The following is a 13,696-nucleotide window of genomic DNA, read 5'->3' on the forward strand; positions in this document are numbered from 1 at the left end:
ATGTGTATTTTATCTAAGTAATCTTGAAGGCCAGACAAAGTTAATGCTTCTGGAGGTTTTCTGAAGACCAAAAATAGGCACATGACAACCTGACCAGTCAGACTTTTAGCAGCAGTGAGTCATTTTTATTTATTATCTGTCATTTATTATTATTGTCATTTATTATCTGCAGATATAAATGTAAAAACAAAATTTCTGCATTCAAGAAGCTGATAGTACATTTGAAAACGTATTACTCCTCACACTTCACCTGTAACATGGGAACTGGCTTAAAAAACTTTCCCAAAGCCAAAGGTTGTTTCTGATCTGCGGTTTGATAAACAGATTTTAACAAAAACAAAAATCTAGTTTCACTTCATAATTATTATGTGTTAATTCCTACATACCTGATGTAATGACATATACTGTATATTCAAGTATCTCACATAAAAAAAAAACATGATTCAGCTTCTTTTTGAGCACACAGGGGCTAAAAAAAGATAAATAGTTACAGCAGTAATATCTGTAAATTAGTGCAAGAGTTGATGCACTTCACAAAACTCCTTTGTTCGTCTGTTTCTTTATCAGATCCTCTGTTGTTCTCTGTCACCAGTTGGTCCCCRTCTCCTCWGCTCTCAYTAAAATYCTTTACATCCCTWWYRAAACAAAACCACCACAGACAGCTCACCCAGCCMACAGTAGGTAAGGTGAGATGAGCAGATATTWTAGTTCAMAAGATTTCTTTCTAAATACAAACTTTTTACATGATGGCTGCAACTGACATGGCAGAAATCTCTTTACATTTATATGGATTTGTCTATCAACTYCACCTTCAACTRACAGAAATKATGAAAATGACAAAAATGCTGCAAATCATGACACAAAYAATTCAGTGATTTTACATTAGTTACATCTGGTACAGATAAAATGGGAAGATTATTCTCCAAACATGAAATGTTGACGTAGGGCACTTTTTGCATAAATGTATGCCAAGTGTTCACTCAAGGTCAGTATTTAACCATAACTTCCTCATTTCATCAACGCAGGACAGGAATGGTTGCGAAGTTGACAAACCGGCTTCACAACAAATTGTGAATGACAGAAAGGTGAAGCTGATGAGCCAGAACACTGCAAAACATTTCGGTCACTTTTAGTTGTGTCTACTATCTTCTACTCTTTAAGTAAAATAAATTTATCAGATCCAAGCTTTAGATTTTGAACCTAAATGTGGGAGTTTGTGAAAATATAAACTTACAGTATTAAGTTGTGTTAACTTTTTTTATTAATTTTGTCAAAACCCCAAGAGCTGAGTAAACTTTTATGTTTTAGTTAGCATAAAAACAAATAGAAAGTAGAAAAAGACAGGACAGGGAACTATTTCCCAGAATGCTTAGCGGCGTGTTTCTGTCTCCTGAGATGGAAGTGAGTCATTGATCTGACTCTTGTTTGTTATGAGGAAAATGTTTATTTTAATGCAGCTGACAGTTTGCAAAGCTTGAGGRTAATGTCCTGTTCACACTAAATGTTTCTGAGAAGAATTCCTTGTGGTATTTAATRAAAATTATTGTATAATCAGAATTGTTGTTCATGTAATTTGAAACAAAAATTATGTAAAATAAGTTATTTTATCTTGATACAGTGAGTRAAAATAATAAAGAAATGTGTTCTCTTTTGCTCTTTAACTAGGTGAGGGCAGTTTTTTTCTTRCATATTGTGAAATAATTACTTGGTTTAAATTACAGCATTAAGTTAAAATTCATAATTCAACATTAATAAACTTAAAAAACAATGTTTAGACAACTTGTTTCTTGTTATGTCAACTTCATGAACTTTTATTTTTGAGTTAAAACCAATACAGTTTTCATGTTGACTTAAATTGCATTTTCAAGGCAGAAGATTAACTTTCATCTGCAAGTCAAACCACCTTCAAATATTTTAGAGTAAAGCGGGTGCTCTGTCGGTGCCTGGTGGTGAGAGGCCGTCTTTCAAGAAAGCATCTGTTCTTTGTTTTAGGAAACCATAAAGACAGAGGACCGGATCATCCAAAATGACGCTCCAGATGTGGTGCTGATCATCAGTTTGGTAATTTATATAACCAAGTTTYATCCCTTTATGTACTGGTTGTTGCATATTTTCTATTTTACAAAGGATTCTCAAAAGAGCATTCTTTCTCTTTTAGATGAACAGTTTCTGAGGAAAAGTAAAGGATTTCTCTCCTGGCATCACAACTTATCTTTTGACAACATGAAGATGCTGTTTTTACTGCTTTTATTTGGCTCTTCATCACCAGGTAAGCTTTTGCTTTTCCCTTTTTGAAAGTGTTGTCTATTTTTATTCTTATAGTTTATTTTGACTTTCATAATTTGCTCCATTCAAAAACCTGCTGAAGTCAAACACGTCTGCATCCTGTTGAATATTTAACCCTCTCTCCTAGAAAAACACTCGCTGAYGGTTTTGGTCACTGCCTCCTCTGGACTTCCACATKTTYCAGACTTSATAACCACGACCCAGGTGGACAAGCTGCCAACAAGTTACTGCGACAGCAACAAAAATATTAGAGCAAACCCAAAATATGGRCAAAAATTAATGAACATTGAGTCACAGATTGCTGATTGGTATATTGAACAGTGTTTTGAAATAATGTCTGATTATCTCAAGGTTAAGATGGGAATCTTAAAGGACCTGAACCAAAGTGAAGGTACAGTAAAGACAATCATATTAAATTTAATTAAATTTGATTCATGATCTCAGTTTCTGTTTTCTCCTCCAGCTGTTCACATTTTACAGGTTATTATTGGCTGTGAATGGCAGGAAAGGACAAAAGAAACAACCTCATTTTTACAGTTTGGATATAACGGAGCAGACTTTATGAAATTTGACCCAAAGAAGTTGACATGGATTCCTCAAACTCCTCAGGCTGTCAGCATCAAACCAAAATGGGAAGCTGATGAATCTACATACCATTTGAAGCACAAGGACTTCTTAAATCATATATGCCCTGATTGGCTGAAGAAATATATGGCCAATAACCAAGGCCCTCTGCAGAGCACAGGTGAGACGGAGCAGCATGGTGTGATCAAACATTTTACATTCACCAGGWTGAGATAGAGCAACATGAACAGGAAAACCTTAAAACCTGGAGAAAAGTGGTCACATCTCTAGTGTCATTTACATTTTACATTCCGTGATGTTTTGTTTAATTTATTCCTTGTCATTTTTTTGTTGATGATTATACTGTTTGTGAATTTTTGTGCATTTACCCCTTTCTAAATATTTTATGAAAAACATGATGTTGTTTTTGTGTCTCTAACTGTTTTCAGTTTTTCATGATCTTCACATTTCCTTACATTTTTTATAATCTTCAAATAATAGAAGATTATTTAATTGTAGATCTTAAGCTGCCATCTGTCTCCTCAGTTCTTCCCTCGGTGTTTCTCCTCCAGACGTCTCCTGACTCCCCAGTCAACTGCTTTGCTACTGGTTTCTATCCCAACAAAGCTGTGATGTTCTGGAGAAAGGATGGAGAGGAGATTCAGGACGGTGTGGACAAAACAGAGATCCTCTCTAACCAGGATGACACCTTCCAGATGAGAGCAGACATTAATGTTTCATCTGTTAACCCAGAAGACTGGGAAAGATATGAGTGTGTGTTTCATCTGGTGGATGTCAGAGATGATGTTGTCAGCAGACTGGAGAAAGAAAAGATCCAAACCAACTGGGGGAAGAGACAGAAACATAATGATGAGGGTAAGAAAAGATGTCCTGTTTGTTTAAATGCTTTTAAGTTTTATCCTTTTTGAAAGTGTTGCTGTTTTTGTTTTGTTTTTTTTTTAAAGAAATTTTAACCCTGATTTCCAGGTAACTCTTGCTCTGAAAAAAAGGTTTATCTGGAATTAAAATGCAACCTTATTCTCCTGCATTATTGAACCTCTTCAAAAGAGATTACAATTACTCTATAAATCCAGTAACAGAATTTAAAGATATTATTCCCTGTTATACTGATTTCTTAACACTTTCCAGTAGATCATAATCTACAGTTTACATAATCTACAGATGCAGATAAAATCTGCAACATCAGATGCAGATTTTATCTGCATCTGATGTTTTTTTTCTGTCCAGAAAAGCCCATTGGATTGATAGTTGGAATCACTGCTGCAGTGGTTTTTCTTGTCATTGTTGCTGCTGTTGGATTTACAGTCATCAAAAATAGGAAAGGTAAAGAAACCTCCAACGATAAGCTGTTGAGTGTCCTCTGCTGGCCAGCACTCAGATAGATAAACAATCTATCATTGCTCATATTTGTTTATTGATTCTCTTTTTAACACTTCTTAAAGTTTGATGAATCTTGTGCAGTTTGATTTATTGACAAACTCAGTCCCTTATTGTTTATTGCTTAAAAATCAGTATTGTGAATTATTCTGAAGATTAAATTATTATTTTTTTTTACCTTACAGCTCCCATCAACAGCATTGAATTGTCTGAGAGATTCAATCAAGAAACCAGACTGAAGTCAAATCTGGACTCTAACAGTTAAAACAAGTTTAAAACAGAGAACACTATCCTGTTCAGAAAATTTGATTGTATGAACAAAGTTTGCATTCAACACATTTTGAGTCCTTCATTGCAAGTCTGTAAAGATGTCTTCCTTAAGGAGAAAGCTCCAAATGACTATTGTATTGAGAACTGAGGGGGAAAAAGTGCTTTGGTTTTTTATTTAGTTTATGCAAATATTTGGTTAAAACTATAGAAATGCATTTTCCTTACATTATAATGCAAATAAATGTCTAAGCTTAAGATAATAAAACATTTTTTAAAACACCTTAAAATGTGTTTTCCACATATTGAAGCTTGTTAAAATTGTGCACCAGGTCGTGTGAAACACCGAAACCACATATAATTAGTGATGCGTACATTATTTTTTGTTTGGATTTTTCTTTTCAATAAAGTTCTTGCATGGGTATTTGTACACAACGTTTGACTGCATTACTAATGAGAAAGATACGATGTGTTTGTTCAAATTTTCATGCTAAAGGTCTGTGGTTTTCTCAAATCTCCATTCTGCAGCTTTAAGCAAAACATGATGTCTGACGAGGTTTTGAAACGAAGGGAAGCTAACCAGCAGAGGGCACTCAACAGTCAAAGTTGGTTCAGTTCAGATCATGTGAGTGTCTTTCATGTGATTTAAGCGTTTTTCTGGATTTGATTCAAAGACAAATATAATGGCTTTGAAACAACAACAAAACAAAGTATTTTAGTATTATTTTACTACTAGAATAATTATGAATCAATGAAAAAAAAGGTAATTAATTTGAGTTTTCTTTGGGTAGAGACATTAAGACAAATCTGTCAACGTTTTTGACTTTTGGATTTTAACCTGCCACCCCCAGCACATAAGTTTCAGTCCTCCATGGCACAAGGACCCTTTATTTCCCTGTATTGATTTCTTATTTTCCTTCATCCATGTTTGTTTCTTCTGTTAGTTCAATAATTTTTCATCTCATCAGTTTTACCATATTTTACTCTTAGTTTCAAATGTATCACAGAAAAAAATTCTGTGATAGATCATTTCCTGGTCCCCCTTTTGTCCTCTCTTGCTGCCTTATTCTTATTCAGAGGGAATTTACCAATGCATGTGCCTAAACATAATAAACGTTGTTTTAGCATCTGAAATCCTTTTTAAGTCTAAACATTTTCTTCTACCATGTATTTTTTTATATGTTCTGGATGTTCAGGAGCTGCATAAAGTGCATGTAAGTCAAACCTGGATCAAGGGAGTCTGAGATCTAATTCTGTTTGAACAAGTACTTGAACCTTTGACCAATTTTTCTTGTTAGGGCTTCTATTTTAAGTCCCACTTTTTTTAGCTCTTCAAGAAGTATTTAGCAGAAAAAACAGGTTATCAGACTTTTTAAGAAGCTATTCATAAGCTATGGTTGGTCAAAAATATTAATCCATAGCTAACATGCAGAACCAATAAGACAGGAAGACTTATTGATTAAAAAAAAAGTAAAAGTCTGGACATTTTCATCACCCAATGAAATCCCCCTGCTTGTGGACAGACCATAAAAAAAGGTTGTAAGTGAAAGCAGTGGGGGTTTGTGATATAAGGGCGACATGGACAATCTCACTTCAAAATGGAAAGCAGAAGTTAATACAAGATATTATTTCATATTAACTCTTCAATGCATTTATTGCTGTTTCAGTGAGTGCAACAGAGTCTTCCTTTTTAAATATCCTATTAATCCTGTTAATTTCTTTCCTTCAACAAATGTCACAGAAAGACAGATAGCTTATAAAAATTATCAGAGTAACATGCAGAGTTCTAAAAAGCACATTTTTAATAAAGGTTAACATAAATAAAATACACTTTTTAATATTTATAGCGTCCCAGTTGAAAGAATGGTCTCTCAAACTGATGGTTCACAATCCTTTATTGAACAGCCTTTGTATGTGAACACACTGTAAGAGCTACAAAATATACAAATAAAATACCATTAGTAACTCAAATAGTGTTGTTCTAACAATTTCCTTATTAACATATGAATCATGAATTATTACATAAGTTAATTAACAAGCAACTGGAGTTAATTAGTTCCCACTGATCATGTTCAGTAAAAGGCTGATCTTCTCAAATCCAGGCAACAAGTCCCAGGTTGGACGAACATTGGATTATGTTTTTATTTAGATGCAACTCATTGGATAGACACCAGGTTTCTGGAGTCAATCTCTAAATGAGCCCTGTGCTGTTGTTATCATCTGTAGGGTTGGAGAAAAATGATGAGTTTTTGATAAAACATTGAGGATAAGTAGAATGCAAATGGGTAAGTGTAACTTACATATTGGAGCAAATGTGTCTGAAAAAAGCAAAACAAAAGAAAACCAAAAAACAAGTAGCTTAATTTTTTTTTTAGAAAAATATACCAACATTTACACTTTAGCTGTCATGACTTCATTTTTGTATTAAAGTGGGCAATTTGGTAAATTAAAAATAATTAAAATGTTTCCTTTTGTTTCTTACCTTTCTTCCTTTTGTAAACTATGTACGCAGTGATAGCTATGATGACCACAAACAGCAGTGAAGCGGTGATGGGGACAACAACATTACTGGAGTGTTCTGTATAAAACAAACATTAAAGCTGGAGTTAGATACAGAGGACATAAAACAGACATAGAAACATGAATTTATTGTTCTGTGTAATCTTAGCTGTGAATTACTATCCAGTCAATCTAGTTACTAGTTTTCTGAAAGAAAAAAAAAGAAAAAAAAAACAAAACTCCTGTGCAATGATGCATGGTTATGATGTAAATACTTTGAAGACATTTTTGACATTTTGAAACTGACGGTTGCGTCTGTCATGGTGGGTGTTTGCAGATGGACCCAAATGTGTGTGGTTTTTAATGAAAAATGAAGGACAAAACATTTCAACAAAAACATGAAGACACAGCGAATGTAGGGAACCAGATCAGAGAAAAACATAGGATCCCACAACCAAATTGGCGACAGAGAATTGACAAGGAGATAACGAGAGTTGATGAGAGGAACCGGCGAGGAGTGAGAGTAGAAATAATATAAGTTCTGTGAGAATGAATGCTGGAACAATGGACCTGGGTTATTTAGCTAACTGACTGCAGGTGTGAGGGGATAAAAAAAAACAGAAAGTGGCACGGGGGGCTAGATAATAAATATAATACTGAAAAATAAATAATTCTAAGAAGCATAATTATACAAGAGTAACAAAAAAAAACCAGAGACAAACAATGAACTAGAATTACTAAGAAGGACTGGACTAAATATAAAACACAAACAAGACTGATCTCTTTAAAAATATCCTTTCCTTTCCAACACTCCTCTTTCAGCACATCACAACAATTCTGAAGAACATTTTACTGAGAAATAGCTTGCATGATAGGCTCAACAGATGTGTAGTTCCACCAGCTAATTGCTGCTGCCGCTAGTCTGATGGAATCTACTTGGGGAAGGGGTTCTGTGTAGGGCGGGAGCTCGGCTGGGGCCTGAAGCTCCAAGGCTCAACTTTGGAGAAATAGGCAGCACATTGCAGAAGAAGATGTTAAGGCATCCCAAATGGATGCTACGGCAGATTCAACATGTATGAAGGATTCAGAGCAAGACTCCAGGTATGTTTTTATTGAGGGAATAACAATATTGCATGAAAACATAAAACTAAAAAGTCTATTGTGCATAATACCTTCCCACTCTCTTTAAATAACATATCTTTAACATTTTTTATTTTCTTCTTACCCCAATTGGTCCTGATTGCTTCTTTATTCAGTGGAGTTACAATGTCTTCACTGACTCCATAGAGCTGAAAGACACAGTCATATTTCCTCCAGTCTTTGGGTGGAATTACTGAGACACTCAGCCCAACCGTCATCTGGAATGTTCCATCATTGTTTTGGAGGATTTCCCCATGTTCCACTCCTTCATGAATCTCCTCTTCCTCCCTCCTCCAGAACAGCACAGCCCTGTCTGGGTGGAAACCTGTAGCATGACAGCTGACTTGGGAGGAAGGACTCTTCTGTAGCAGAGACACTGTGGGGAGAACTGTTGATGGAGATAGGAATTAGCTTTTTTCTGTAGTTTGATTTTATCTCACATTAAACAAAATGTATTTTAAGAGCTGTGAGACAAGTTAGGAAGCACATTTTATAAGAGTTACAGGCTCTCAGGTCTGCCAGTTCCAGCTTTGATATGTGACTAATCAAGTTTCCTTCCCTGTTTATAGCAGATGCATTAACCAGTATATGCCAGCCAGAAAAAAATAATTTTATGTAGCAACATATTGTAAAAACTGTGAACAGAGTTAATGACAGACGTTGTTCCAAATGTAACACTTTAGCTTTCAGTTTTGTCTCTGTAAATTTAAATAGCTAAATTTGCAGGGACATTTTACTGTATGTACACATTAAATAAATAAATAATAGTTCTGAGATTTAATATACAATTTCTATGAACACAAAAGGTGTGTAAATAAACCCAATCACAAAAAAGCAATTAATGTGCAAACACCTGTCAACATAATTCTATTTTTGAATGAGGAAAGAGCCAAAAGTGTTTTATTTTTCTCGATACATGAAATACCACCTCCATGAGACATTGTAAGGCCAGAGGTGGGTGTCAGGGACTTTAATGAGATATTATTTTTTTGTTTTCTAAGATATATAATTATTTTGAGAGCAATTTTGCTTTGGTCTTTTTTTAATACACGCCTAAAATAAAAGGAAAATCAAACAGTGTTAAACCTGATTTTTGATAAGAGATGTTGGATGCTTTTACACTGCCTCTCAGCCATACTGGACATTCTGTGGTGAAAATGTTCACAACTTGTTTGATTCCTTCTTTGTCTTGATCCCATACATGTTTGACTGGTACAGCTTGACTTTTTTGAGGAATCCATGCCAATTTATTAATGTCCAAAGTCATAAAGTCTTCCCCATCTATACCAAGGTGGAAAAAGCTAGAAGAATATTCCATATTTTCATCAACCTCACAGCCAGTGACCGCTTGTAAGATGTGTGCACCTGTGAGCAAAGGGGGAAAAGAGAGACAACATATTACTGATATCCATCATGAATATTTCATTAGACTTAATAATACATTTTACATAAATAACTGACATTGACTGTTCATTGAATCAAATATAAATCTTTAAGATTATTGTTCAGTGAGGTAATTGCTTACTTTAAAAACCTTTGTTAATATTCACATTACATTATATTTGTCATCTAAGCATAGAGACATTTTTAAATAAATTTGATCCAGTAGGGATCAAATAAAATAGATCTATGTATGTAAGGGAAAAATGAGGAGCTACTACAACAATATTTATTATTAGCTTTTTTTTCAAGATTATATTTCTTTCATGTTTGGGACTATTTCCATCGGAGACTAGTGCTCAATTTAATGACAATTTCTAATTGCCATTAACGATTCAGGTCAATTTCAGATTGACCTAAAATCAGTTTTATGTTTCTTAGAGCAAAGGAAAATTTTTCTTTTGCAAATTAAAAGTTATACTTATATGCATTTAGCAGTAAATTACTATGTAAAAGTGAATAGTGTCTCTGCTATACTTCAGTAATATGGAACAATATGGATGCCTTAACCTTGTTGGACAACTCGTTTCTTTATCAAGGTTCACTGGCTAGTAGAGAGTTATGTTTCTGTATGTTTTCTAATTTTTTACCAAAATTAACCGGCTTTGTATTGTTGAACCACCTGGTATTTAGGTGCATTATCATGAATATTTTACTGCTTAACAGGATAAAACTCTGCATTCCACCTCTCTGATGTTCTTTTCATAGAATGTAACACAATAAATAAAGCAAAAGTTCAACTTTGCAGAATCCAAGTTGCTAAATTTATGGTTAGCATTTTTCTTATGGCTAGAATAAATTTAAGCTTTGTCTTTATGTAGAGAGTCAAAAACAATAAAAGTAAAAAAATATATATATACTTCCTGCAGGGTTCTAGTATGGAAAGGGAGCTTAAAGTAATATTTAGATTCATTATGTAAAAAAATATTTAGGGTGGAATTTGATGTTTGTTTAATCTAATAAAACTTTGCTGCCTTTTCAGATCTTTCCGTGGTATATTTATTTTGTACAGCTAACGTCAGTAAGAAAAGAAATATTACAGTACATATTCTATTGAAATTGTATAAACTGTTAATTTGACAAACTTGAGTGGAGTTCCTACTTTACCTTCACTTAATTTGGAGATGTACTTCAAATTAGTAAAACCCCATCTGGATAATTTTGGTTGTACTTCCAAACATGAACGTCTCAAGTCCGCCCGATAAAGTGAATCTTCTTTKAGCAGCTTCTCAATCCAGTCTTGTTTTCCTTCAACAATTCCTTTACTGGTATTGCAGTAAATCAGCTCTCTGTTATCAATCTCTAAACGAARMACAAACTCTGGAAAGTTTGGAACTCCGGTGGAAGCTGTGACAAAAGACTTCAGAGAGTGTCTTGCTGTTGGATAAATAAAGTAAATGACTTCAGTATCAATTTTTTTCTTTCAGTATAAAGGAAACATTCATATGAGTTGGAATTCATACATGACTAACAAAACCATTTAAATCAAATTAAACCAATCAAATCAAATCCAAAGTTTAGGAATTCCCCTCTGAGCAAGCTTCTTTTCACCTTGTCATTTACAAAACATGTGGACCACAAGATACACCTTAATCCCATCTTAAAGTGTTTTTGGAAAGGGCTTCAGTTCAATTATCTGTTCTGTTTAGGCATGCTTWAGCTTAATATTTGTATTTTTTTTCTTTATTTTCAATATGCAAATTATAGCTTCCCAATAACACACACCTCACAATAGCAAATAAAGACTTAAGGAAGCACATTAACTATAGAACACCATTACCAAGGAGAATAGCTGGCATATTAAAAAAGCAGTGAGCTTACACAGCTTATTGTCCCTCATCCCTTTGTTCAGCTAAAAATAATTATACCTTGCACAAATATAGTTACATGGTTCACTTTCTGCAGTGCCCCTGGCTTTTAGTTGCACACATTTTAAAAATGTATGTTTTATCAAAACAGTTTAACCAGTCAATATTAGTATACATTAGGGATTTAGACTTTTACCTGCAGTTGTTACAAAGCAGACAAAAAGTGCTGGAATGAGGATCTTCATTGTATGTAGCAGGTAGCAAAGGTAGCAGAGCAGAAGTGAGTGGAACGGTCTGTTTTGGAAGTGTGTCCAGTYGAAATCTGTATCCCGTTTTGATACGTGTAGTTCTGTGTGAGAATGTTCAACTTGAGAAGCAAAAAGCACTCCTCCGTTGGCAAGTCTCCCTCTAACCGGTCTAACCAGTTTATGTTTGAGCCAACTCTACTCCAGTTTTGGGATTCTCGATTATGTTGTTCCTCACTACTGTTTAACCTCCTGACTACCAGTAGTTCATTTTTGTCCTCTGTAGAGGACATTTCTAAACCTGAATATCTTCCACCCCCTGCATTCTACTGAATTRATTCCTTTTGGTATCTGGAGACATTTAGTGTTTTTCATTGATACCACATGTGAAGGGGTGGGACTGATGAATGCCATAAAACTGGCCATAAAAATGGCCAGTTTAGTAATACATTTTATGGGAAGAGACAAAGTAAGTGCATAAAACATTTTATTGTGCAAATTTTGGTTTAAAATTTTGTTGGAATGTTCTAAATAAGTCTTTTAGCAGCACATTAAAACATTCTATGAATTATTTTGACTGTATTTTATTGTAGTATTTAAAAGTTGAAAAATTGTCCTCTGTAGTAGACACATCATATTTCAAAAATAAAAACTTTTTTTCCCCAAAAAATGTTTTCAGTATTCTAATTACCTTACAAAGTCTGTGGGATTTAAAAAAAAAAAAAGGTGATTGGACACTATTTTTTTTTCCTGGTAGTCAGGAGGACATGGGGGAGAAGGCATAATGCAGGAAATTTACAGGGAAATATTAATATGGGTGCAAGGCTGTACAAGGAGTAAAAAGTGRTAGTTTCCAGGGCAAAATGTGAGACCTTAAAGGTGTGTATTTCACATGAAACTTCTTAACCATTAAACATTAATCTGAAAGAACAACACAATGTTATGAATTTCTCACAGCTTACTCGCACCTCATTTACTTATTTTCATTTCTCTCCTGAGTATAGAAGTGATATAGTTAAGATTTTAAATAGTGTCTACTAATTAAATAAGAAGTAGCTAAAGTTGCTTTCAAAAATAACAATTATGGAAATATGCCAAATCGCTTTACTACCAGCTAAGCCAAGCAATTTTAATGTATTAATTTCTGTTTACAGTTACAAAATAAAAGGGGCAAAATTCAAATTCAGGCCATTTTTTACTGCTTGTATGACAGCTGTTTAATTCAGAGAYACTAATTATTTGGTTAACCTTTATTTTGTTTTATCTCYGTCTTCCCAGAGTCTGACAAAATAGAAGATAACTCTGAACTTCARAGTTTTAAAGATGAAGCCAGAACTGTTGATGGTGACCAGACCAATGAACAAAACCATAAAAACTAAAATGGTGCTGAGCAAAGACCTGAGACAGGGATCCACTGAATTTTACAATCCTAATTTTAATTTAATAAGTCAGGTWGTAATCTTTTAATGTAATAATATTTATAAACATTGGAACAAGTTTTGTCTTTGCTCTGGGAGTTTCTTACCATTTTTGGAGGAATGCACTTGTTAATAATCATATTACTGTTGCTTAAACTTATATTTCAATTTATAAAATTAATTAATTGAGTTTGTATTGTAATGTTATACTTTTTACGTTTTATAGCTACCACTTAMTGTAAACTTTAATCCTGTAGGGAGAAAAAAAACAATTAAAAMAAWTTTTTGTTCTGAAGGCTAAGAAATTCTAATATTTTCTCTTTTTATTGCAATGAGAATATATTTTTATTTATCCTTTGTTATGCTTTTTGTATTTAAATCCACAACAAAACATCCCTAATAAAATGTATATTTAAAAAAAGCTTTAATGCTGTAGACTTAAATTGATTTTTTCTCTATGAAAAGAGGGAGCAGTTCCTCAACAGAGATTCAAAAATAGTTAAACAAAAGAATATGTGTACATATGGACATATCCATCAAGTCCACCTTCAACTGATAGAWATGATGAACATTACAAAAATGCTGCAAATCATGACACAAACAATTCAGTGATTTTACATTAGTTACATCT

At 33.8% G+C, this 13,696-nt stretch overlaps 2 protein-coding genes across 2 annotated transcripts; one reads left to right on the forward strand and one right to left on the reverse strand.

Annotated features, from left to right (window-relative positions):
• The first annotated feature begins 2,453 nt into the window (after window positions 1-2,453).
• LOC103472932 (major histocompatibility complex class I-related gene protein-like) lies at window positions 2,454-4,682 on the forward strand. The gene is made up of 6 exons (XM_008422812.2): window positions 2,454-2,490; window positions 2,638-2,677; window positions 2,750-3,031; window positions 3,397-3,726; window positions 4,099-4,194; window positions 4,434-4,682. The coding sequence occupies exons 2-6, from the start codon at window positions 2,644-2,646 to the stop codon at window positions 4,511-4,513; spliced, it is 822 nt and encodes a 273-aa protein (XP_008421034.1). The 5' UTR covers window positions 2,454-2,490; window positions 2,638-2,643; the 3' UTR covers window positions 4,514-4,682.
• A 2,289-nt stretch (window positions 4,683-6,971) lies between these two features.
• On the reverse strand, window positions 6,972-11,670 carry LOC103472950 (major histocompatibility complex class I-related gene protein-like). The gene is made up of 5 exons (XM_017307378.1): window positions 11,599-11,670; window positions 10,780-10,971; window positions 9,241-9,519; window positions 8,240-8,542; window positions 6,972-7,093 (listed from the first exon to the last, which is right to left on the reverse strand). The coding sequence occupies exons 1-5, from the start codon at window positions 11,645-11,647 to the stop codon at window positions 6,972-6,974; spliced, it is 945 nt and encodes a 314-aa protein (XP_017162867.1). The 5' UTR covers window positions 11,648-11,670.
• Between the last annotated feature and the right edge of the window lie 2,026 nt (window positions 11,671-13,696).

The sequence above is a fragment of the Poecilia reticulata genome, linkage group LG11, assembly GCF_000633615.1.
Source record: "Poecilia reticulata strain Guanapo linkage group LG11, Guppy_female_1.0+MT, whole genome shotgun sequence".
Classification (NCBI taxonomy): Eukaryota; Metazoa; Chordata; class Actinopteri; order Cyprinodontiformes; family Poeciliidae; genus Poecilia; species Poecilia reticulata.

Excerpts from the sequence above, each read along its gene's own strand:
- LOC103472932 (XM_008422812.2), top strand. The coding sequence starts at position 2,644 with ATGGGAATCTTAAAGGACCTGAACCAAAGTGAAG. Across the intron at positions 3,032-3,396 it reads AGGCCCTCTGCAGAGCACAG|TTCTTCCCTCGGTGTTTCTC; the intron begins GTGAGACGGAGC and ends CTGTCTCCTCAG. Across the intron at positions 4,195-4,433 it reads AGTCATCAAAAATAGGAAAG|CTCCCATCAACAGCATTGAA; the intron begins GTAAAGAAACCT and ends TTTACCTTACAG.